Source organism: Sciurus vulgaris, assembly GCF_902686455.1.
Source record: "Sciurus vulgaris genome assembly, chromosome: 5".
Taxonomy (NCBI): domain Eukaryota; kingdom Metazoa; phylum Chordata; class Mammalia; order Rodentia; family Sciuridae; genus Sciurus; species Sciurus vulgaris.
The window spans coordinates 87,835,381-87,862,786 of record NC_136465.1 but is presented as its reverse complement, the minus strand read 5'-3'; the positions used below and the strand labels follow the sequence as shown (position 1 = coordinate 87,862,786).

General features: G+C 35.0%; 1 protein-coding gene across 17 annotated transcripts in view; it reads right to left on the bottom strand.

The window, feature by feature from the left end:
- The window catches only part of PLEKHA5 (pleckstrin homology domain containing A5), a 259,415-nt gene that overhangs the window by 23,262 nt on the left and 208,747 nt on the right, over window positions 1-27,406 (bottom strand). For 6 of the 17 annotated variants that reach the window (XM_079141432.1, XM_079141448.1, XM_079141447.1 and 3 more), the window contains 8 exons: window positions 23,441-23,521; window positions 16,739-16,801; window positions 14,630-14,710; window positions 14,356-14,505; window positions 5,712-5,813; window positions 3,097-3,208; window positions 1,896-1,942; window positions 950-1,138 (listed from right to left, as the gene is read on the bottom strand). In XM_079141432.1, the coding sequence (XP_078997558.1) occupies window positions 950-1,138; window positions 1,896-1,942; window positions 3,097-3,208; window positions 5,712-5,813; window positions 14,356-14,505; window positions 14,630-14,710; window positions 16,739-16,801; window positions 23,441-23,521 (825 nt within the window). Of the gene's footprint in view, window positions 1-949; window positions 1,139-1,895; window positions 1,943-3,096; window positions 3,209-5,711; window positions 5,814-14,355; window positions 14,506-14,629; window positions 14,711-16,738; window positions 16,802-17,296; window positions 17,333-23,440; window positions 23,590-27,406 lie in introns of those variants that run through there. The other 11 variants (XM_079141442.1, XM_079141450.1, XM_079141451.1 and 8 more) reach the window with 7 other exon arrangements.

The window sequence follows — 27,406 nt, the reverse complement described above, 5'->3', positions numbered from 1 at the left end:
GGCCTAACATGCAGTATTACCCCCAAAGTCATATTCTTATTATGGTATAGCTGAGGTCTAAAAATAATCTTATCACTCAGTAAATTTCATTTAATAGTTGGTCTGATTAAATGAGATACATCCAAGCAGGAAACATTTTATTGTTCTCACAATTAGCTCAATCCCATTCTTCTTTGTTTGCCGTACTGGGGATTCAACCCAGGGGTGTTTTACCACTGAGCTACATCCCCATTCCTTTATATTTTTGATTTTCAGACAGGGTTTCACTAAGTTATCCATGTTTGTCTCAAACTTGTGAATCTTCTATCTTAGCCTCTAGAGTCTCTGGAGTCAAAGGTGTGTACCACTGTGCCTGGCTCAATTGTTTTTCTTATTTTCTTTTCCTTCCAATTACATTCCACATTTATTTGCTTAAGTCCAAACCTCTTATTTTCAAGTTTCAGGGGTAACATCTTTCCTTGGCAATGTGTGTATCTTTGAAGGGTTTCCAATACTAAGCTGCCTAAGTCTTAGCTCTTGTGTCATTTCTAGCATAAACTTCTTTCATTCTCCTTTCATTCCATTCTTTCTGATCTAAAGATATGATTTTATCTGGATACAGTGGTCTCTGGTGTTCTGGATACAGAATCTTTCTCAAAAACAACAACAACAAAAACTGTGATCATGCCTCTAATATCCTGAAATGGTTATTTAAAAAATATGGTTCTTTTAACATGTACAAAGTAATCATTTTTATGAAAAGATTATGGAATTATGAAACATTAAAATTATGAAAATATTAAAAAGTGAGAATGATAAAATAAAAATTGAAAAACACAAATGATAAAGCTATATATAAAACAAAAGCTCTAGCTAAAAGTGTTGTTATTAAAAAAATACTTGAGTATAAAATAAATTAATTCCAAAAATGAAAGGGCATGGTTATTCTGTGGCTATTCCAGCCACTTACACAGTGAGATCCATTTCTTGGATATCCTTGAACTTGATGAATCTTCTTCTCTTCAGATAGATGCACTGGGCCCCTGCTATAACAGAGCAAGGAGCTGCTATCACTGGGCAGAGGGGGGATTATGGGAGGCTGCTCTGTAAAGTCATAAGACCGAGGAAGTGGAGGACGAGGTGGGACTACTTCCTCTTCCTAAAGATTGTAGAATAGTCACCTTATTTAGACAAGCAGATTAAATTAAGCATATCTAAATTCTTTGCAATGGTATAGTAATCTAAATTTACTTTAAGATATTTAAAGGGACACTGTCAAGCCAAAAGTCTCAAAGTGAAAAGTGAAACCCAAAATTTTTATGATAGCTAATAATTGGGTTTTAAATGTTTTTTTTTTCTTCCCCATAAAATATAGGTTAGTTCTATACTGAAACTCAACATTGAAACAGATTACTGAATGAAACTACTCCATTTCACTTAAAAAGGACAAGAAACTATTAGTTAAAAAAAATCCTACATGTTTTTATAATTTTTAGGAAAGAAAAAGAAATGTTTCTTTTTGACATTATACAAAATTCAAAAACCATAGATTCTTTCAATTAGGTTGACAGTATCTCTTTGTAGTGCTATTTTTTTTATGCCATGCATAAGACTAAGTAAACTTATCAATCATTCTACAACTTTTACAAACTATAAGAAACCACGATAATATTCAAATTACTCAGAAGAAGAATGACAATGTTAAAGATCTAGCACAGATGAAAAGCATTGATTCAATTTTTTTTTGCACTAAGGGAAGCAAAATGTTAGAAGCACTAAATTACTGAACCAAATTTCAAGATTTGAATAACTTTCATATATTTAAAAAAATCTTTGTTATGGTAAAAGAGAAAACTTAATTACTTATAATTCATGTAATATTTAAAATAATGTATAGGAAAAAAATCCCAACTTACCTCACTTTTGTACTTAACCGTAGAGAAAGGCTTTGATCCTGCCATACCTATTAGAAAAAATTAGAAAACATAACTACTTACACTAAACACATCTTTCTAAATCTGTAAGAATAATTTCATTTCACTTATTTTAAATGTAGCCTTCAGTTTCGAGTCCCTCTATTAATGTATTCAGAATTTGAGGTCAATTACATTTTTAAAAACCGTTAAAATATGTGATTTACACAAGAGCATGTAGAAATGGGTTCCCTCAAATATTACTGGTGTAAGCACAATTTGATATTGTCTTTTTAGGAGAGCAATCTGGATATATCCACTCAAAATGGAAGATAGGTGCTTATTTTTCACTTCTTGGAATTTAGTAAGTACTAGCAAATTATGTTCTGTTATTACTAGAAACAAAGTATATGTCCATCAATATAGTAATGGATAAATAAACTACATTTTTTTGTACTAGGAAGTGAATTCAGAGGTGCTTAACCACTGAGTAACATCCCCAGCCCTTTTTTGTATTTTATTTGGAGATAGGGCCTAACTAAGTTGCTGAGGCTGGCTTTGAACTTGTGATCCTTCTGCCTTAGCCACCTGAGCCACTGGGATTACAGGCATGCGCCACCACACTTGGCTTACACTATAGTTCATTTATACAATGAATTCTTATGCAATTTATGTATCAGGAAAGAGAAAAAAAGCAATGTGGAAAAACAGGTATAGAACAACCTCCTCCACCTTTTTCTCTAACAAGATTTATAAGAGAAGCTGAAGAAAACAACTCCTAAAGCTAAAATAATGTTGTGTGTGTGTAGGTGGGGCTGGCAGAGCTTTACAAAGAGTGCTTGTTTTCCTAATGTAAAAACTGCTCTAAAGCAACAAAAGACAGGTGGGTGGCTCAGCTACCCTGGAGGCTGAAGCAGGAGGATTCAAGTTATAGGAGAACCAGGGCAATCTAGTGAGACCCTATCTCGAAATAAGAAATAAAAGGACTAGGGATGTGACCCAGGGATAAAGTGCCCCTGGTTTCAATCCCCAGTACCAACCTACCAACCAACCAACCACCCCCACCCCCACCCCCACCAACAAAACAAAAACAAAAACAAAAATGAAAAAAGAAAAGAAAAAAGAAACTCAATAATGTGTATTATTCCACTTAGATCTATCACGATGGTCCATTATTACAAAATGAAATGCAAAGCTAATTTACCTGTTTCTGAAGTACCTCTTTGCTGTTTGTGTTTACTCAGCCCTTCCATGACATCTTGGATTCTCCAAAGTTCTTTCTGAATCTGTGCACGTTGGATTCCTGCTGATTCAGTCTTTCAGTAAAAATGGTAGACCACATACAAGAAAAAAGTAAGTTGTAATTCCACTAATTATATATTTAAAAATGAGAATTGCAGTGGATTAATTTGAAGAATATTTAACATGACTTATGTGATGCTCCTAGTTTTACAACCTGATGGAAAAGATAAAAGTTAAAGCAGAGAAAGAAAAATATTTTATTTTTCAGACGTAAATGTAATATTTTACATCTTTCTAAAAGCTTTGTCTAGCATCATACATGATCCCAGGAAGGCATACTGGTTTAGAAGGGACTTAAAATGAAAATAAATACAAAAAGAAAGAAAACGACAGAAATTTACCAATCCTAAGTTAAAACGAAACAAAAACCACTTCTGAGGGGAAGAAAAAAAGTAATGGAAAATGTACAGTAGCCCTCCCTTATCTTTATTTTGGCCTTCCATAGTTTTGAATGCCTGCAGTTAACAAAGATCCTAAAGAGAAAATTACAGGAATAAATAATTCATAAATTTTAAATAAACAGAACAAGGGTAACAAAACAATTATATAATAAAATTATTTAAAACTTACGAATTGTTCATTTCTACAAATCATTCTACTGTATTATTAGTTATTGTTGTTAATCTCTGACTATGCACGTTTTATAAATTAAACTTTATTTAATTATTTTTTGGTAACAGGGATTGAACCCAAGACTGCTTAACCACTGAGACACAGATCCAGCCCTTTCTATTTTGAGACAGAGTTACATATTCATGCTCTGCTAAGTTCTATTCTGGTTCCATTGGTCTACCAAGCATAGAATGTATCTTCTAGTTTTTTTTACCTCCAAAGAATATTGTAACTATTTGGGGTCTTTATGATTTTTTTTTTTTTTTTTGGTACTGGGGACTGAACCCAGGGGTTCTTTACCCTGAGCTACATCTCCATTTCTTTTTATTTTTATTTTGAGACAAGGTCTTGATAGTTTGCTAAGGCTGACCAGGTATTAGTGATCCTCCTGCCTCAGTACCTAGCCTTTACTAATCTTTTATTTATTGCATTGATTATCTGTTAAAGTCCAGTGACTGGGGGTTTCCAGTGCAAATGATCATATTTATATAGGGCATAACCAAATAGTGACATTATTTTTGTAAAACACACTGTCTCCACTCCTCAGAGCAACAATTTAAGACAAGTCTTCTAATTTCTATTTTACAGATAAGAAAACTAACCCCTGGAAATTGACTACAGATCTGCCTCTTTACAAACTGGATTTTTTAAATACCAAATGGTACTGTATATCCCCCATTCTAACAATAGGTCAATTAAGACAATAGATTAAATACAGTTTAATAAAAAACAAATTTAATACAGAATGGGTTAGATTATTTTAAATGATAACCATTATTTGATAAATTCACAACTCAATACTAAGTGACACAGATAGACTAATGAAAGAATATGACGTCAAATTTATAGAAACTGCTGGCAGAGCTCAGCATAAAACAACCCAAAGCTCAGGATTTACATTATGGAATAAATAACTTTTTTTTTGGTCCCCAGCCCTCTCCGCAACCCTACTCCACCCCCCCCTTTCTTTCTACCAGGGATTGAGGGGCACTTAACTACTGAGCCACACCCACCCAACCCTTTTTTTCATATTTTATTTTATTTTTATTTGTTCTAATTGGTTATACACTACAGTACAAGGCATTTTGACACATTGTACACAAATGGAGCATAATTTCTCATTCCTCTGGCTGTAAATGATGCTGAGTCACACCAGTAGTGTAATCATACATGCAGCCCCCCAATTTTATATTTTTTTATTTTGAGACAGGTTTTTGTTAAGTTGCAGAGGCTGGCTTTGAACTTGCATTCCTCTTGCCTTGGCCTCCCAACCCACTGGGATTTATTTTTTTGAGGAAGATTTGCTTGAACTAAGTTATGGAGATTGGTCTCGAACTTGCAATCCTCCTGCCTCAGCCTCCTGAATTGCTGGGATTATAGGCATATACCAATGATCCCAGCTAAAATAAAGCACTAGAATTTTAAACAAGGGGAATAGCTTGCTTTGTGAGAGAATAAAATTCCTGTCAGTGAACATATTCAAATAAACATTTTTTATTCTTTTTATAGAATTAGGGATTGAACATAGGGGTACTTTACCACTGAGGTACATCCCTAGACCTTCTTATCTTTCTTTTTTTTTTTTTGCGGTGCTGGGGATTGAACCCAGGGCCTTTTACTTGTGAAGCAAGCACTCTAAACTGAGCTATACTCCCAGCCCCCTTTTTATCTTTTGAGACAGTCTTCCCTAAGTTTTGAAGGCTGGCCTCAAACTTGCAGTCCTTCTGCCTCAGCTTCTTGAGTTGCTGAGAATATAGGCATGTGTCACTTAGCCCAGCTTCAAATCCACATTTTAGGTAGCCAAAGTGTAAACACTTTTAAGGGTACATGTATATGTAGTGAGGTAAATGTACAAAGACAAGTGAAACCAGTTAAAATAATGTAAAAGGTAATATACTTTCCTACCTGAACTTCACCAAGGCGATCTAGCTGCTCTTGCATCTGGTTTCTGGTAACAGTTACGTCATATTCCAACTTATCATATTCTCTCCATGCTCGTTCCAGTTCCTAAAATCAAAGAGTATAAATTACTTTAATGGGGAGAATGTACTTTTATGGTATTATCACTATTATCAAAACTTTTCTATAATTTTTTTTGTACTAGGGTTTGAACCCAGGGGTACTTTACCACTGTGCAATACACCCAGTCCTTTTGTTTGGAGACAGGGTCTCATTAATTTGCTTAGCATCTCACTAAGTTGCAGAGACTGGTCTTGAACTTGTGATCCTCTTGCTTCAGCCTCCAGAGTTGCTGGGATTATGGACATACACTATTTTTAAAATATTTTTTTAGATGCTGATAGACCTTTATTTTTATTCATTTATTTATATGCAGTGCTGAGAACTGAACCCAGTGTCTCACACACGCTAGGCAAGCGCTCTACTACAGAGCCACAACCCCAGCCCCCAGACAGGCACTACTGATGCACACTTGGCTCTTTACAGATTTTAGAAAATTGTGTACTTTATATTGAAAAAAATAAAAATTTTTATAACTCCTTTTTTTTTTAAAGGCTTCCTTTTATTTGTTTATTTTTTTGGCATGGAGGATTGAGCGCAGGGGCACTTAACCACTGAGCCACATCTCCAGCCGTTTTTATTTTATTTTATTTTTATTTTGAGACAGGGCTGCACCAAGTTGCTCAGTGTCTCTAAATTGCTGAGGCTGGCTTGAATTTGCAATCCTCCTGCTTCAGCCTCTGGAGCTGCTGGGATTATAGGCATGCACCACTGTGCCCAGTGGTTCTCATCTTTTTACAACTCAATTTACAAAGAATTTACTGGGGAACTTAAGTTGTTTATGTTGTGGTGATGGTGTAAACACATTTAATAATAATCAACTCACCTTAACTGTTACTCATTTCTTCCTTACATTAAAGCATTTTAATTGAGTCTACTATCTAAATGGTGTAAATTCGAAGAAACAGTTTAAGTTATTCTTGGCAATGTGGTAAATTTTTCTTTAAGGCTATTTCCTAAAATGCAGAAGAGATATAAGTAAAACATATTCCTGTTGCCCACATTAAAATCTTTCCATGAATAAACCTACTAAATCCTTTGTATTTTAGCATTATTGGGCTTTTTTTTTTTTTTCCCATGGTACTAGAGATTGAACCCAGTGGTGCTCTACAATTGAGTTATGCCCCTAACTCCTTTTAATTATTTTATTTATTTATTTTTGGTACTGAGGATTGAATCCAGTGGTGCATTACCACTAGGTTACATCCCAGTCTTTTTTTTGTTTTTTCTGTTCTGATACAGGGTTTTGCTAAATTGCCCAGGTCAGCCTTGAACTTGGAATTCTCCTGTTTCAGCTCCTGAGTAGCTGGGATTACAGATGTGTGCCACTGCAACTGGCACAAAGGCTCTCTTTTTTAAGATCAACTTTATTTTGTTTTTCTGGAACTCACTTAAAATTACTTTAAAAAATAAGGCAGTGAGGAATTATTTGAGGAGTGTGCTTTTATTTTCATTTATGTATTTATTGGTAATGGGGATTGAACCCAGGGAAGCTTTACTACTGAGCTACATCCCTAGCCCTTTTTATTTTATTTTTTGTTTGGAGACAAGGTCTTGTTAAATTACAGAGGCTGGCCTTAAACTTTCCACCCTCCTCCCTCAGTCTCCTGAGTCTCTGAGATAATAGGTGTCTGCCTCTCTGCCAGACATAGGAGCACTATTTAAAGATTAAAATGAACGTGGCTGTGGTAGTGCCCACAATCCCAGAGATGGGGGAGGCTGAGGCAGTAGGATCAGTAATCACTGGGAGTACCATGTGCCACTGCAACTTCAACAGTGGGTCTTTCAAAGCCTCAGGGAGGGTAAAACGAGGAATAAGAGACCCAATGGAGGCAGCAGTAAGGTCAGGCTAACACTTCACCTCATTTTCACTAAACCCAGAGTTCAGGATAGCCTCAACTGTATTGTAGAGATATCTAAATATTAGAACATCTCAAAATGCTGGGATATTTGTTTTTCCTAGAAAAACATATGAAAAATAGAAATTGAGAGATTAATTTACTAATACTTCAGGTAGAGGGAAACAACTACACACAGACAAACAGACACACAGATATTCCCCTTTTCCATTGGCATTGAAGACTGAACCACTGAGCTACATCACAAAACCTTTCTATTTTTTGACTTGAGACAGGGTCTTGCCCAGGCTGGCCTGGAATTTGCCATCCTCCTTCCTCAGCTTCTTGAGTAGCTGGGATTACAAGTCTGTGCCACCACACCAACATATTTTCAATTTTCTTAACCTAAACTGTATAATTTGGGCCAAGTTCTATAATTCTGCTGGGCCTACCTGTTCTTTTTTTTAAATCTCAGCTCCTAAAACATAATGCATGGGTGGGCAGTAACACAAGTCAAAAGTGGGTGAAAAGAAGTGAGTAAACAAAACATCCATTTTCTCTGGTTGAAGATTTGATTAAAAATTTAATATATACCTGGAGCCATGTCCCATTATTTGGGAGCCTGAGACAGAAGGAACATTTGAGCCCACAAGTTTGAGGCCAGCCTAGGAAACACGGTAAGACATCTTTTAAAACAAAACCAAATGTTAAGATAATTATAATACATTATAAGAGTAGATTGTTCAGTCTGGGCCTGATGGTCCACATCTGTAATCCTTTTGACTCAGGAGGCTGAGGTAGGAGGACTGAAGATTTGAGGCTAGCAATTTATTGAAAGCCTCAGCATTTAGTGAGAATTAAAAATTCTCTGAATTAAAACAAAAAAAGGGCTAGAGATGTAGCTTAGTGGTATAGTACTTGCTTAGTATGTGATAGGCCCTCAGTTAAAAAAAAAATTAAAAAAAGCGTGATATTATAAATCTGTAAGTATGATATGATCTTTTTTCTTAGTCAAGAAGATAATATACAATCACGTAAAGGCAATTAATATGTTAATATTTAATACTAATATTCAATTATCTTAAAACCATAGGTACTAGTTGGAAAATAGAACTTCCAATAAAAAAAGAGTATAGAATTTTATGCCACACAGTTAAGAGAACGAATTAACTGTTTCAATCTGTAATCATGGATCAACTTCATAAACTGAAGACAAGATTATATACTGTAAGATCACATATTATTATAAAGTTCCAAAACAGACAGACACCGGGAGGGTAGACCCTAGAATGCTGGTAAAACTCAATGTTTTGATGAATGTTGGCTAAATTCCTAATCTGAGCACTTTTACAAGAGCATGTTTTACTCCAGCAAAGGTTTAAAAAAAGAGTGAGATCTGGGAGGAGACAGGTTTGTCGTGGGGATGGCAGAAAAAATTTTTAAAAAATTGGTCAGGTATGTGATACATACTTGTAATTTGCAGCAACTCAAAGAGGCTGAGATAGGAGGATCATAAACAAGGTCAAGGCCAGGATTGGCAACTTAGCAGGACCCTTTCTCAAAATAAAAAGGGTTGGGGAAGTATTTAATTTTCCTAGTATTAAAAAAAAAACAAAACAAAATCCTACAGGGATAAAAGACTAGTCAAGAATTGATAACTATTGAATTCAGGTGCTGTGGACACATACTTTTGTATGTGTTTGAGGAAGGTTTTTTCCCAGTCCTTGAAAATGCTAGCAGAATTATAGCATAATAATAGTTCACTTGTCTTTATCCCCTTGTTCTCTCTTTCTCTCTCTCTCTCTCTCTATACACACACACACACACACACACACACACACATATTTAGGTACAGAGGATTGAACCAAGGGGTGTTCGAGGTCAGCTTGTGCAATTCAGTGTCTCAAAATAAAAATAGAAAGGGTTGTGGGTGTAGCTCAGTGGTAGAGTGCTCCTGAGTTTAATTCCTAGTTCTACACACACACACAAGGTTAAATAAAATGTACAGGGAACACTGCTTTGGTGCTCACCTTATGCTAACCCTAATTTTATGCACCTTCATGGATGACTGGGTGAAGACATGTTTTCAGAATTGAGGCTTTGATTCATGGAGGTTCTAAAGTTATACACTATGCCAGGGGTTTAGATTTGAAGGACTGTCATGAACTGTGAAAGAATCACAGGAACCTTTTGAGATTCTGCAAGCCTAAAGGTAATTCATATTTAAATCTAATCAAATTCATTGAGTGCCAATCATATTTCCAGTATATTAGGTACATACTAACATTTGTAGCTAAGTTACAAATATAAATAAGGAAGACATGTCTTGGGAGAACACATTCAGAGAAGATGTCATAACCACTGGTAAAAGCTAAAAATAAGAAGAAAGAAATTAGGAAAGTGATTTTGTAGGCTAACAACTTAAAAAGGGGGTATTCAAACAAGATTACTTTCTATTAGAACATTTTTTTTTTTTTTTTTAAGAGGAGGAAAAGTTTATTCCGTGAGGGCTCACGGTTTCAGGAATCTGTCCATAGACAGCAGGCTCCATTCCTCAGGGTTCATAGTGAAGCAGGACATCATGGAGGAAGTGTGGCAGAGAGAAGCAGCTCATGTGATGATCAGGAGGCAGAGAGAGCTCTATTAGAACATTTTTAACAAGGGGAGGCTGGGGAAGGAAAATCTAAGATCTGAAGCATTTAGTGAGACCCTGTCTCAAAAAAAAGAAAAAGAGAGCTGGGGATGTAGTTCAGTGGTAAAGCATTCCTCCTGGGTTCATTCCCCAGTACTACATGATTGAGCAAATAAAGCAAAACAATAAACCCCAAAAGCACTTTACAAACTAACCATCGGTATTGGAGTTGACCTTGGGATAGTACAAGTTCTAAGCTCAATGGTGAGATTTAAGTTATGAAATTCAGCTACTAAGGAAGGAATTTTCTAAAATCAGAATTTCTGTCAAGTGCCTGTAATCTCAGGGAGAAGGGAGGCTGAAGCAGGAGGATTGCAAATTCCAGGAAGCACCAGCAATTTAAAGAGACCCTGTCGGGAGTGCAGCTCAGTGGCCAAAGGCCCCTGGGTTCAATTCTCAGTAACATGCACATGTGGAATTTCAAAAACAGACACTAAATCATTAAATAGTTTCCACCTAAATATTATTCGTCATTTTGTACCATTTTGTACTGAGTACCATTCACCATTTTGATTGATTCAAGTTGTCTTAAGGATGACAATGAGTTTTTCATTAGCTTTGCACTGACAGTTTAACCCTTTTTCTCTCTCTCTCTCTCTTTCTCTCTCTCTCTTTTTGGCAATACTGGAGGATTTAACTCAAGAGTGCTCTACCATTGAGCTACATTCCCAGCCTTTTTCTTTTTTAAAATTTTCTGTTTTTAGACAGTCTCTCTAAAGTTGCCCAGGTTGATCTTTATTTTTTTCCCCCCGGGGCAGGGGTGGGGGTGGGGTGGGGTGGGGAGGGTACCAGGGGTTGAACTCAAGGGCACTCAACCACTAAGCCACATCCCTAACCCCTTTTTGTATTTTATTTAGAGGCTGAGGCTGGCTTTGAACTCGTGATTCTCCTGCCTTAGTTTCCTGAGTCACTGGGATTACAGGTATGCACCACTGTGTCCAGCCCCAGGCTGATCTTGAATTTGGGATTCTCCCATCTCAGCCTCTGTTGCTAGGATTACAGGGGAACACTACTACACCTAGCTTTTTTTCTTTCTGTTATGGTTTGGATGTAGAATACCCTCCAAAGTCTTGTGTGGAAGGCTTGGTAACAAGTGCTACAATGTTCACAAGTGGAATTGTGGGGAACTGATTGGGTCATGAGGGATCTTGGCTTAATCTGTTGATAGCTGAATGGACTACTGGAAACTACAGGCAGTAGGGAATGGTTGGAAGAAGTAAGTCCCTGGAATTGTGCACTGGAAGGGTATATATTGTCCTTAGACGACTTCTCCTTCCCTCCCTGTTTCCTGACTGCCATGAGGTGAGCAGCTTTCTATCACTGCACTCTTCTGCCATGATGTAGAATGCTCTAAGTATAGCAAAACAAGCAATTCTGGTGAGAGCTCAGAAGACCAAAATGCCAACAGGGATGGGGACGGCATTCGTGAGGTGGTTATCAGAGGGAAATGTAGATTAGATTGGGAAATGGACCTGAGGTCACTCATGTTACATTCTAGTAAAGACCTTGGCCACATTTTGCCTATGTCCTGAGAATTTATATGAGGCTGAATTTAAAAATGATAGACAAATTAATCTGGTGGAGGAAATTTCAAAGAAGCACAGCATTCAGTGAGTGGCATGGATATTGCTAGCAGTTTTACTACGAGAAACTGGAGCAAAAAACACAGATAAAGAATTTAAAAACTGCAGCTTGGCCAGAAAAGTGCATATGAAGTTGGGGGCCAAGGAAGGGTGCTTTAGGAGTTTACAGTTCCAAAAGAGATGCTAAGTATTTGTACAGACAATGGGGAAAATGGTGGTGGCTAGGATGTTGCTTACCCAAGTTCAGCATCATAGGCACTTAGAAGCCCCTGCAGCCCTGCCATTATCCAGCATCTGATGGTGCTGGTTCTGCAGGAATGCAGAATGCTAAAGTTAAGGGACTATGGAAGTTTCTACCAAGATTTCAAAGGAAGGACTGGGAGGCTAAAGTATAGTGGGGTCTGTGTCCTTGAGGGCTGCCCTTTCCCTGAGAAGGTGATGTGTGAAGCTATAAAGGTGAAGTGAAAGTTGGAATGGAGACCCCAGGAATTAAGAGGTGCCAATAATATGGATTGTCTGCTAAGAAAAGCTGCTGGCTGCAGAAAGGGTCAGGACTGCTCAAACCCTTTGTAAATGACATTTCACAGACAAGTGTCCTTGATAGTCTACGCATAGTTAGGGAACCAAGTCCAGCAGGGTCTTGCTTTGGCACCATCCCTTCTTTCTATGCCTCTATTCCTCCCTTTTGGAATGGGAAACTTACTTTGTGCCACTATAAATTGAATATATGGAACTTGCTTTTGATTTTTAACAGGAGCTCACTGCCAGGAGTTAACCTTGAGTCTCAGAGGAGACTTTGAATTTGGACATTTGGGCAATGTTAAAACTGTTAAGACTGTGGAACTCTAGGAAGTAAACCACATGAGTTTTGTACAGTGAGATGGAAATGAGATTCTGGGGGCCAGGGGCAGAATGTTATGGTTTGGATGATGGTACCCAAAAGCTAATGTGTTGAGGCAAGAATATTCAGAGGTGAAATGATTAGATATTGGGAGCTGTGACCTAATCATTCCATTCTAGTTTGAATGAACTGACTGGGTGGTTAACTATAGGTGGGGCATGACTAGAGGTGGTGGGTCACCTGGTGGGGGCATGACTGAGAAAGGTTCATCTTCCCTGTGACCTCTTCATCTCTTTCTCTGCTTTCTGACCCCATCATAAGTTGAGCAGCTCTCCTCCATGGGGTCCTTCTCCTATGGTATTCTGCCTCACTCGGGCCTAGAGTCATGGGGTCAGCCTTTATGGACTGAGACCTTTGAAACTGTAAGCCCCAAATAAACTTTTATTCTTGCTGGGTATTTTGGTCAGAGTGATGAAAAAGCTAACTAAAACTGATTATCTCTGGGATTGGTTCTTTTTTTTTTGCGGTGCTGGGGATTGAACCCAGGGCCTTGTGCTTGAGAGGCAAGCATTCTACCAACTGAGCTATCTCCCCAGCACTTGGGATTGGTTCTTAAAAAACAAAAATAACAAAACAATAACAACAAAAAAACCTCAATAAAAACAAAAACCAAATGCCCCTTCCCACCAAGTCAAATGTCAAACAATGCTTTTAATATTAATTTAGGATTTACAATGGAAGCCATGTAGAAATTCTGATGCCTTACAAGGAAAAAACCCTCTTAGATGAACTATACTGTGACCTTATTAAAAGGTCAGTTGCTCCTCTACATAGCTCATGGAAGGCACAAAGGTGGTTAGTAGATTTCAATAAGAAGATATTTTCTGTTAGAAATTCTGCAAAAGGCTGCTTGGGTAGGTGGGCTAGGTATGACTAGAGATGATCACATCATAGGATATAAAGTGGATTGCTTAAACTTATAACATTCAATTTATAAACTCAATTTACAAACACATAGGATTTGGTAAAACCAAGAGACTCTCCTAAAGTCCTAAGACTAAGGTTAATGAATCTATGTTATTTTTGTTACTCAAACTTATCATCTAAACTTAGATCACACTGTGGCTATGAAAAGGTAATTTTGATGCTTTCTTACAACCTTTTCACAGGAGATTTTTGTTGAAATGGCTTGAATTTTATTTTTAAACGAAATGGGTGGGTGAGTTCAATTATCACCTTCTGGACATTATCCTAAATCCCCTAAAATTCACAATCTATTTTTTTCTTCATGCAATAAATTTTAACTTATTTAAGACTGTTTTTGGTTGCATAATATGTAAAAAAGAGGAATACTTATCTTCTCTGTAAAACACACATTTCATTAAGAATAAAATGTCTACAGAAATAAAGGTCATTCTTTATGTTCCTAAACATAATTAATATTGAGAAATTAATGTTTCTTGTTTTAATAATAAAAAGCAATCCTAAAGACAGCACAACTAAATAACAAAGCAAAGAAAAAAAAGAACTGTTTAATATTTCAGTGACTTCTACTAGGAAAAAAAAATCTACTTACGGCAGTGGCTCGAGAGAGTTCTCGACATGTACTAAGCAGTCCATTTTGCAAATCATCCCTCTGTAATACCACTGTCTGAATAGCTGCTGGGTTATCAGCATTCATTTCTATCTCTTGGCTGGCTGACAGCAAGGCTTGTTCAAGTGTGTACTAATATAATAAAAAGAATCACACTTAATATTCTGCATCATTGAATGTTTTTTTACTCATTACTATCTTGATAATAATCATATAAAATAACATCATTTGTAGATAATAAACAAAATTGTCTTACTTTTTCCTTGTGGAGTTGCTGAAGTTTCTCTTCCAGTGCATGTACCACTTTATCTTGTTCACATAATCGGCTTAACTTGGCCTGAGTTGTAAGAGATATCTTTTGTTACAGTAATTTAAAAATGTTTAATGTAATTAATTGGAGGTAGGCACCCATTTAAAGCAGTCATGAAATGCCAGATCAGGTTAATTTTCTTTTAATAAGTATGACTGAAATTAAAATACAGCTTATAAAATAGAATAATATTTTGGGTGTCGTGGCACATGCCTGTAATTTCAGCAACTAGAAGGCTGAGACAGGAGGATCGTAAGTTCAAGTCTAGCCTGGGCAACTTTGGGCGACTCTGTCTCAAAATAAAAAATAAAAGGAATGAAATTCACTGGTAAAGTACCCCGGGTTAAATCCCCAATATGATAAAAAAACAAACCACGTAAAGTAGACAAGTATTTCAGTCATATTTCTCTTTCCTTCCTTCCACAGTACTGTGGATTGAAGTTATGAGGACTTTACCACTGAGCTACATCCACAGCCCTTTCATTTATTTTGAGAAAGGAACTCCTCAATTGTTGAGGTTAGCCTTGAATTTTTGATCCTCCTGAGTAGCTGGGGTTACAGGTGTGCACCACAGTGACTGTCTAATTTACATATATCAAAATATCTTTGATAATCAAGCAGTCTATGATTCTAACTCTCTCCCACTACAATCTGATCTATAGGGTAAGGGACATATGCAGTTCTTTTTTTTTTTTTCTTTTTTTTTTTTAAATTTTTTAGTTGTCAATGGAACTTTATTTTATTTATTATGTGGTTGCTGAGAATTGAACCCAGTGCCTCACACATGCTGGGTAAGCACTCTACCAATGAGCAATCACTCCAGCCCTGCAGTTCTTAAACATAATAATAAAAATAAAAATATGGAAGAAAAATCACTTTTAATAGTTAGAATGCATTTTTTGGGGAGGGCAGGGCTACAACACAGGGCCTCAGGCATGCTATGTATATACTCTACCACTGAGCTACATCTCCAGTTTGTTTTTTTTTTTTTTTGCAGTACTGGGGATTGAACTCAGGACCTTGTGCTTGCAAGGCAAGCACTCTACCAACTGAGCTATCTCCCCAGCGCCATCTCCAGTTTTAAACTTATTATTTTTAAATTTTTATTTTATGTATGTATATATGTATATATATATATGTATGTATTTATTTATTTTTGCAACACTGGGGATTGAATCCAGGGTGCTCTACTGCTAAGCTACATCCCAAACCCTTCTTTTTTTAGTTTTTGTTATGAGAAAGGGTCTTGTTAAGTTGTTCAGGCTGGTCTTCAACATATGATCCCTCCTGCCTCAGCCTCCTGAGTTGCTGAGTTTATAGGCACTGCACCACCATATCCTGTAGTTTTAATCTTTTCAATTAATTTGTACCCTATTTTATAAATTATAATAATATGAGAAAGTACTCTAACTTCAACAGTACAATAAATCAATTCTCCTAATGTCTCAAAACAAATCTGGACAATCAGGAAATATAGCTCTAAGTTTATAGCATAACGACAAGAAATTTGATGTTTTACCTTTTTTGTCATTTACCTATTAAAATAATTACCTTATCTTTATTAGACAAGACTCAAGCTATACCAAATGAAAGGTATTAAAATGACAAGGAGATAAACTCAACGGAATAAAATCAGGAGAAGTGAGGAAAAATTACATGGCAAATTAGTGATCTAGATTATGATTTAACAGAGCCAAAATATAATTTAAAAAGGAAAAGTGACAGAACGTCCAGAGGTTAATACTTTCTCTAGAAGTCAGTAACTCTCTAGTCTTCCATACCTGTGTTTCTTTAAAAAAAAAAAAAAAATCAGTAATAATTTGGACATTTTTGTTTAAGTGATGACTAATGTGTTCAACTACTACCTGTTTAGGGGCAACTACTACCTGTAGTGGGCAATAATGTAAGTGCAAAAGAAAAAAAAACACTAATTGATTTGATGTTATTTTGAGGACATGGGAGGAAGAGGTTTTGTGTCATGCTTATTTTCAATAAAAAGATAATATTTGGCAGAGAATATGACAGAGCACCAATATATAACATACTAATACTTACATCGATATCTACTTCTTCAGGTCTGTATTTGTATAATGTGCCTCTACATTCATCTTGTGACAGCTGTAAGAAAAAATGTCATAAACTAACTTAAAAATCATATATAAAAATATATTTAGTCCATAACTAATACCTTATATTTAAATTAAATATATAACAATTTGACAAAAGTAGGATTTTAATGATTCTTATACTTTTATAAGTTTAATTCAAACACCAGACTATTACAACAGTAGAAAAATACTTAACAGAATGATGCTAACTTAAGTTTGTCAAACAATCAGCTGGTCAAACAAAATAAATACAGCACCTTACATTTTCCATTTTCAAGACAAACATAATTTTAATGAAAAATTGACAAATATAATCATATCAACTGTATCAAATCAAATATTCAAATCAGGCATAGTAAAACAGTCAAAACCATCCTTCACAGAATACACATAATCACACAGCGTATTTGTACTGTACACTCAATGCCAACACATCTGAGTACAACTTTAGCAACAAAACCTATAACATATTGTATACATATACATAATATATAAGCACACATACACAATATAGACTTATCTTGTTCTTCTGTCTTAAGAACTAAAAGATAATGGAGGAAAAGGATGGGTTTAATTGAAGACAAAATTAAGATCTCATAATACTGAAAGTGTATGTTACAACAGTGGAAATCAAATTTTAAAAAGCTTATATGTATTGACTGACGTCATTTGTATTATTATATTGTAAGAAACTATTATTTAGTTTATTTAAACATCCTTTCTTTTGCTGCTCCTAAATATCTTTTGGTAACACAAATCCTCATTTATGATTGTGCTTATCAAGATTTTAATATTCTTCTCAGACAATTACACTAGAAACCACAAGATACCCTCTGTAGGCAATATTTCACTATCTTTCTTGCCTTTTTGAATTTATATTGACAGATAGTAATAAAAACATAGTAGGAAAAATTTAACTGGGGCTCACTTTTTCTCAAGAGGGTGATAGGAATAATATGACCCAAGTATGATCTAGTTTGGAAAATAAATTTTATGTATACATATATATGTATCAGAATGTATAAAAAACAATATAAGTCCCCTCTGGAAAAATCTTCTTCATAGTTACATCTTTAAAAGTAGGCATCCTTTAAACAGAAGATAACTGAATGGTTCCAGAATGTGGGAATCAAAGGTAAAAAAATATAATCATACCAAACACAGAATAAATTCTGGATTTACATGTTTCATTTCAAGACATTACTTTCACATACCTCATGCAAATGAACCTGTGACTATTTAAGGATATGCACAGTGATTGTTAAAGCACAAAACTTCCATAGAAAAGAACATTACATGAAAAATGAATTTAATGGCAAAAATGAAAACTATTTTAAATAAATATCATCCAATAATGTCCTGAAAAGTGTCAATTGTCATTCTAAACTAAAGCACCTAGTCTCAAGAAAAGAATTTATACCTTTACCTAAAAAAAATTAATAAGAAATAAGTTTAAATTAATGATAAAAAGTGAGGTGGCCAAAATTACATTTTTTATATTAATAAGAAATTAAAGATTAAAGGCCTTAAATTTTATGATGTCCTCATATATTGTTAATATTTAAAGTTAAATGTTAAACAGCTTTACTCAACTATGGAATTTGAAAATAACAAATGGACAATGCTACCTCTAGGTTAAAATATGAATTGTAATCTATATCCAGGGTGAAAAGAAAAAAACACTATTAAAATGGAAACATTACTTTGTAGTAAGTAGTATTTAGGAAACTGTTTACTTTTCTTTTCTATAGTGTTAGGGATTCAATCCAGGGCATCACACATGCTAGGCAGGTGCTCAACCACTGAGCTATATTCATAGTATTTTATATTTTGAGATAGGATTTCGCTAAGTTGTCCAGGTTGTCCTCAAACTTGTAGTCTTCCTGCCTCAGACTCCAGGGTAGATGGGATTACAAGTGCAAACCACCATGCCCAGCTTGGTATAGTATTTTTATTTAGGGAATCCTACTGCAGATTCATTTTCTTATCAGTTGGTAAGTAATTAAAAAAAGTCTGCTGTACATTTAAAACTTTTGAGTGAAATGTTCCTATAGCCATGTAAATACATTACACAGATTACAAATTTTCTTATATCTATTTTTAGTACTAATTGAAATTTTCCTTATCCTTTTCATTAATTTATTTCATAAAGGTATTTTTTAGATACCAACTAAATAAGTCCTTAAACCAATCAAACTTCAACTACATAGTTTTTACAGGTCAGAAGAAAAGTATAAGAAAATAAGATCATCCCTTAAAAAATTAACTTTTGTCAGGCATGGTGGTATGTAAGTTTGTAATACCAGCTACTGTGGAGGCTCAGGCAGGAGGATTGAAAGTTTGAGGCCAGTCTCAGGAACATAGCAAGACCCTGCCTCAAAACAAAACAAAAAATCTTTTAAGTATGGTCTGTGTTCCATTCCTGATAATACTTACCCTTTCCTTAAGAAAAGATGGGGTATAACATGTGAAACAAACAACCAAATTTTCCTCAATACAAAAATTTTTTTCTACCAATAAGAGAAATATAAATTTCATGAGTATCCTGATTAATATTTCTCTTAAGTTTTGCATATTTGAGTTATGATAATGTTTTATAATTTTTCTTTTGCTGTGCTGGGGTTGACCCTAGGGACTTAAACATACTAGGCAAGTACTGAGCTATACTCCCAGCCCTGTTTTATCATATTTCAAAGTTGTCTTTGGTAAGAAAAAAAGGTCTGGTTTGAATACATTATTTAAAGTGCCTTAGAAGCAATTAGACAAGCAAATGAAAAAAAGAGGGGGAGGCTACATAGTAATTATATAATTCTGAATAGTATGCAAATTTCTTTCAAATTTGAAAAGTGGGCCAGGTGTGCTGGTGCATGCATTTAATCTCAGTAACTCAGGAGCTGCTGCAAAAGGACTGCAAGGTCAAGGGGCAGCCTCAGCAACTCAAGACAGTACTGTAGTGAGACCCTGTCTCAAAATAAAATACTAAAAAGGGCTAGGGATGAAGCTCAGTGATAAAATATCCCTGGGTTCAATCTCCAGTACTGGGGAACAGGGTGGATATACCATGTATAGACTTTACTGACTCTATCAGGGTATGTGGGGATATAGTTCATTTAAAAGGCAGAATCTTGTCATAAAAAAAATCTAAATATTTATTTAGTATTTTTCTTTCTTTCTTTTTTTTTTTTTTTGCTGTTCTGGGGCTCAAACTCAGGGTTCTATGCATGCTAAGCAGGTGCTCTAACATGAAATTATATTATTCTAAGCCCTTCCAATGTATGTATTTTTAAAAACTGGCTTGCCATTAAGTTCAAACAAAATTGTTTATGTCAATTAAAATTCAACTTTCTTCAATATCCCTCATGTATGTAAAATACACACACACACACACACACACACACACACACACACACACACACAGTATATGAGTCAATATAAGAATATATACACAAACTCCAAAAAGGATTCTCTGGGAAATATTTTTAAATTAAATTTGATAAAATTAGGCATTTACTCACTAAGGCTAAAAAATGTTTATAGGACTAAGGTCTTTGCTGATATGTCTATATCTTTTAGAACAATTATTCAGAGGAGCAACTTCTTGATATTAGTCATGTTATAAAGATAAGGATAGAAAAAGCTAACTAGGACAAGTAGTAGAATGATTGATAAATGCAGAGGATTTTAAGTCCTTTTCTTTTTCTTTTTCTTTTTTTTTTTTTTGCGGTGCTGGGGATTGAACCCAGGGCCTTGTGCTTGCAAGGCAAGCACTCTACTCTACCAACTGAACTATATCCCCAGCCCTTAAGTCCTTTTTATTTGACTAATTTAAAGAAAATTACTGCCTATGTAACTTTTCAGTATCTTCCTAAGGAGAAAATGAAAACACAAAGGTCTTTCTGAGGAAAAAACTGAGTGGTATGAGATTTGGAAAACAGACTATAAAATCTATTTCCACAGAATTTACAATTAAGTATCAGGAACCTATCATTGCAGGACTGGGGCTGTAGCTCAGTTAAGAGTGCTTGCCTTTGATGTGCAAGGCACTTGGGTTGGATTCTGTGCACCACATAAAAATAATATGTTGTGTCCATCTACAACTAAAAAAATATTATAAACCAACAACAACATTGTGATGTAATCTCAGAGAACCAAGTTGTAATATGTAATATGTAACTTCCATGAAGATTTTTTAGGACAACGTAAAAGTGACAAGGAAAATTTGGAGGAAAAAATAGGATCTAATTTCAATTTGTGCAAATTTATGAACAGTGATTAAGAAATGTGTCACCTTTCTCCATTAAAGATGCCCTGCAATAAATATGTCATTTCACTAGTTGCTGATTAAAAATAACAGCCTGCAGAGTTCCTAGCCTTGACAGTTAACACAGATTTCCTGGTAAGGGGTTGATCAGTCATGCCTAAGAATGGCTACTGATCTAAGACATTTGGATCTTCTTGTTTTCTGCTATTCTAGGTTTTTTTCCTTCCAAGTATTAACATGAACATAAGCATTTATACACCCACTGCTCTTTCAATATTCTAGGTATGTGATGCTTTCAGATGTCTCAGACATCTCCATATTTTTGAAAAACTCCATATTAAAACTTTTAGTGCAGTGGAGTAACTTAAATTATCAATGACTTCTGCATTATCAACCCTGAACATTAATAAATACAAAAAAGAAAAAAGAAACCAAGCCAAACCAAATCCAATCTTTTTGTTCTTTTCTAAAATATGCAAAATGTGAATATGAAAATACTACCTATTGGGCTGGAGATGTAGTAGCTCAGCGGTAGAACACTTGCCTACCATGTGCTAGTTCCTGCGTTTGATCCCCAGCACAGTAAAATAAAAAAAAAATTACCTAATTAAAAAAATGCTTTTGATAATGTTAATTTAATGCTAAAATATATCATTTTAAAGAATGCACTGGCCAATGTCTATAATTCCAGTGACTTGGGACACTGAGGCAGGAGGGTCAGATTTGAGGTCAACCTTAGCAACTTAGTGAGTGCCTACGTTGTCTGTTTTTTTTTTTAATTTTTATTTTTGGTACCAGGGATGGAACCTGGGGGACACTTAACCACTAGCCACGTTTGCAACCCTTATCTGTATTTTTATTTAGAGACAGGGTCTCACTGAGTTGCTTAGGGCTTTGCTAAGTTGCTGAGGCTAGCTTTGAACTTGCAATCCTCCTGCCATAGCCTCCCAAGCCGCTGGGATTACAGGCATGTGCCAATGTGTCTGGCTCTATTTTCATTCTTAAAAAAATAAAAATTAAAAAAAAAATCATGAAACAGGCTGGGGATGTAGCTCAGTGGTAGAGCACCCCTGGGTTCATTCCTTAGAACCATCAAAAGCAGGCAAACAACCCCATGCATACACACACACATATGTATACAACTAGCAGCTTTGGGTTCTGAGAATGATCATCAATTTCACAAAAAAGTGCTAAGGTTCTCAGTGTGGTGCTTTAAAATGAAGCATAGAGGTTCCATAATCATCTTTTTCTTTTTTGAAAAGTAAAGCTGTTTAACTTTAAATATTTAATATTTCATTTATTAATTTCAAAATAAAAACTTTTCAATCATAATATGTGGTTTAAATATTTTGAAACTTGGCTCAAAAATAGAAGTCACCCTCTCAACAACAGTATCAATCTCCCAGTTATAAGGCACCATGATGTAGACCCAAAGACAGAACCAAACCAGAGGTCTTTAAAACTCGCATGAGCTCGAATGATTCTTTTACTAGGTGCTTTTAGATATTTAAATAAAAATTATATTCATTTTTCATGTTAGTTAATTTTCTTCTTCTGTATGATTTTCAAGTATTGTTAACAGGTCATAGGCCAGAGTAATTTGAGGGTGCTGAAGTGGAAGAAGCTGATGTTGTGAAACACATGGGTAGGAACATTTAGACCATGAAATACAAAAACAAAACAAAACAAAACAAACCCAAAAAAACCCAAAAAACTAGATAGAAATGTGTATGACTTTTTTTTTTTTGCAGATCTGCAGATTATCAAGGTTCCTAAATTAAAGCCAGCTAACTTCATGACACATATTTTGAGTCAGAGAAAAGAAATGGGGTAAGATATGATTATTCTGATGACTGTGTAAGAATGATTGATAATACAGGGAGAAGACACCCCCAATATATTAAGAAATGGCTATCTTTAGGTTTTACCCCATCTAGCACAGATACTAGATTTAAATACCTTCCATACAAATGCACTAAAACACTGGCGCAAGGGAGGTTTGGGTGGCTGCCTTTGAAAGGAAACAATTCTATAAAGCATTTTCCCTAAAAATCAGTTGTGGTGCCTTCAGTTAGTAAAAATATGGAAATCTAGTAAAAGTTTTGCAAATGTACTGCAGACCTCCAAGTACATATCAATCAAATACTCTACACAAAAACTTTAGGAAGACGGCACACTTAATATTCAACAGCAAAATGTTCAGCAAAGCCATGCTAAGAATACTGCAGCATCCTGGAAAGCATGGATGAAGTGTGGTTTCCCAAATAAACATAAGAAATAAAATAAGAAAAACACTGATGTTATGAGTAAATCTGAGGATAAACCAAAACTGTCACTGAAGTATTTTGCAGATGACAAAGCAGTATCATTCACTGTCCAAGACCTTACTTGCTGGTACAGTTGTGGTCTTAGCGCCGAGTTCTCAATCATTGTGTGAACCATGGTGATAATAGGTTCATTTTCTTTCATCTATTTCAAATCAGGAGGAGCATACAGCAAACATCAGTTTACAGCATAGCTAGATTTGAAAGACGACACTGTAAATATATCCTCTACTTTAGTATCTTCCTAAGAGTGCAGTTGTTTACATTTTACCCCATGATTGTACAGACTTAATTTATACAACAATTTCAAACAAGTATTAAATGCTATAAAATTATAGTCATAGAGAAGTTGAGTAATTGTGACATTGCTGTAATCAGATTTTACTTTTTAAAACATAACCACTAGAATCAATTAATAAATATTCTTACATAGAATAGATGATAAAGCATCATAATTCAAAGGACAATCTAAATGGTGACAACATTTAGGAGATAAATGGTATCATTTGATTTAATTCAGTAATAAAGCTGAGATGATATTTAGTTCTTTATAAGGTTAATCATAAAAAATTTGGTTCTTTACAGGCATTAAAATTTTTGTAATAAAATACTCAACCTATCTTGTCACTTAGATAATTTCAATTAAAAATTAATCTTGATAGACATTTATATATCTTCTCACTGTATAATGCCATATGTAGAATTATTCCAGGACAGGTAAACTAAAACTTACTCAGCAAAGACTTAATAAATCTCCTTAGCCCCTAAAAAGGTAGGATGAAACCATGTTTCACATTTCCAGCTGTGTTGTACTTAATTACTGTCTCTATAAAAGTACTTGTTTTAGGAATTCTATTTGAGAGTTAAAGCATTCAAAAGAATATAGTCATGATATTATAGAGTAAATGGTTAGGAAAATTTTTAGCATTTTTAAGCAGACAGGTCTGGTGTTTAAAGTTGTAACTTGGGACGTTCAGTTGATTTAATTTTTGTTTGCCATGTAACAGAAAACTATCATGGTTGGCTAATGGTACTTTAATGATTTAGCTGTTTATAACAAAAAGTTTACTAGACTGAAGACACAAATGTATAATGTAAGGACAAATTGAATCTTGAAAACTCTTACCCCCAGTCAATTTTATTTTTACCCTAGTTGACAATGTTTCATGCAATAGAATTTGGGTGTCAAATTAGAAACAGGTTTAACTAACATTTTAGTAACAAACAATAAAACATGTACCTTTTAACAATATCTCAACTAAAAGTTCACCCAGGCTAAATCATTATTTTTATTTTTGAAACACTGGGGATTGAACTCAGGGGTAGACTATCACCAAGCTACATTCTTAGTACTTTTAAATTTTAACTTGAAAATAGGGTTTCACTAAAGTGCCCAGGCTGGCTTCAAACACAATACTCCTACCTCAGCCTCCTGAGTTGATGGGATTATAGGCATGTGTCACTATGTCTGACAATTATCATTTTAAAATCCATGTATGCACAACTCACCTTTCTGGGGTAAAGTATTAAAAAAAAAAAAAAAAAAAAGAACAACTTCACTGAAGAATAAATTCCAATTTTAGTTGTATATGCCAATGACTGAAAAAAATACATACCCATGTAACTACTATCACAATGCAAATAAAGAATACTTACATCTACCCAAAAAGTTCCCTCATGTCCCATTACCACTAATCTCCATTCAGTGATTTCTCCCAGAAAACTACCAATCTGATTTCTGTAACTATGAAATAAATTTTACCTGATGAACTAATTAATTAAATTTTAAGATATTTGGAACCAGACATCAGATTAAACTAAAAACTCTTAATTTCCCCCTCTGTGCTACCCAATAAGGAACTAGGGCATTTAAATAGGAGCAACATTACTATATGGTACCAGATGAGGTTTTACATTGTTGTAAGGGAATTAACAAATAGATGATGACAGAATAAATTACTTTTAGGAGAAAAAAATTTCTATCATACAAATTCAATATGTTCATTTTTGTGGTACTGGGCACTGAATCCAGGGCTATGAGTACACAAGAAAAGAGATTTCTTTATATTTTAAAGTGCCCTCTATATCTTAAAGGGAATGTTAGCTATTTTATTATAATAGAATATTGAACTTTAAAAAAATACTGAAATTGGAATAAATGTGGCTGTTTACATTTTATCCCATGATTGTACAGATTAAATTTATATGAACAATTTCAATTAGAAATTAACCTTGCTGTACTTCCAAGGTTATAAAAAAGGCTTACTAATTATAACACTGCTATAAGTAGATTTAGATTTTTTTGGCTTATGCAACACATGCTTAAGTAATCTCTATCCATTTTAGTATTTAGTTCTAATTTTCAAAGCAATTTCATCAGTAATTTCTATTATCAAACTCAATGATTACGATGGGGAGGTGTTAGAAGCATGCATGTTTCAGAAATAATGAAGATCTGAGTATATCCCAATGTAAAGGGTACTAAAGATCAAACCAAAACTGCTGTTGTGTATTGGAAATCCGGTAAAATGGGACGTCTTGTCAAATGACTAGGTCTGTTGATGTGGCTCACACCTTATTTAGTGGAATACTTTGAGAGGGTAAATATGTATGCATATTTGGGGATTCCACATTTATGATTTTGAAATGCCTCTGTATAAATTATTAAAGGTTTAATTAAATATTTCATAACCAAGGTTTCTTTGTAAGAAGAAAGTGACTCAGGTACAGAAAAGCTAAAAGCAAAAATAACATTTAAAGGGTACAAACTAGCCCGGTGTGGTGGTGAATGACTGAAATCCCATTGATTCAGCAGGCTGAGGCAGGAGGATTACATGTTACAAGAGGCCAGTCTTGGCAACTTAATGAGACACTCAGAAAATAAAAAAGGCAGTGGGTGTATGTAGCTCAGTGGTAAGACACCCTTAGTTTCCATTCCCAGTCATCCCCCAAATATATTTATACGAACTGCAGAATGTCTCAGAGATGACTTTTGAAGGGAACTGCTTTTCATTATGAAAAATTTTAAACATATATTAAAAATTCTATAGTATTCAAATTAGAAGGCATCTTTGGAAACTGACAAATTTAATACAAAAAAGAAAGGAAGCCAGGTAAGTTGGCACATGCCTGCAATCTCACCTAATCCATAATCCCATCCTCTCAGGAGGCTGAGACAGCAGGCTTGCAAGTTTGAAGCAAGACTAGGTAATTTAGCAAGACTTTGTCTCAAAATAAAGAGGGCTGGGGTTGTGATTCAGTGCTTGCCTAGCATGTGTAAGGCCCTGGGTTCAATCCCTAGTACTACAAAACAATAAATAAATACAAGAAATGAAAAATGTTATCCCATTATTTTGAATTGTGGTATTATGGATGATTTGCATATCTTTCTTTACACTTCTCTACATTTCCTAAATTTTCTACACTGAGCAGCTTTTAATTTTGTTTCTTGCTTTTTTTGTGGTACTGGAGATTGAACCCAGGGACTGGCACATGCTAGGCAAGTGCTTTACCACTGAAATACATCCCTTTTTATTTTATCTTGAGAGAGGGTCTTGCAAAGTTGGCCTCAAACTTGTGATCCTACTGCCTCAGCCTTGTGAGTAGGTGGGAATATAGGCCTGTGCCATTGCATCTGGGTCAGATATTGCTTTCTAATTAAAAAAAAAAAAAAAAGCTACTAAAAAGTTCAGGATAGGGGCTGGGACTGTAGCTCTGTAGCAAAGTGCTTGCCTACCTACCACTCGTGAGGCACTGGGTTCCATACCTAGCACCACATAAAAATAAACAAATAAAATAAAGGCATGCCATGTTCAAGGCTGGGAGTTAAAGTAGAAGAAATCTATTGGAGTCCTCTAGTGCAGTGAGCTTTCATCTAAAAAGGTCTGATCTAGTGTATTGTTCACACTATATCTTTACTCTGTATCTATGTTGAAAATTTACTGGGGGAAGTATTAGGTAGTTTAAAAAATATGCTATGTAAAGCATTTATAAATACATATGACCATCTTGTGTTACTTCTTTTCCTTCT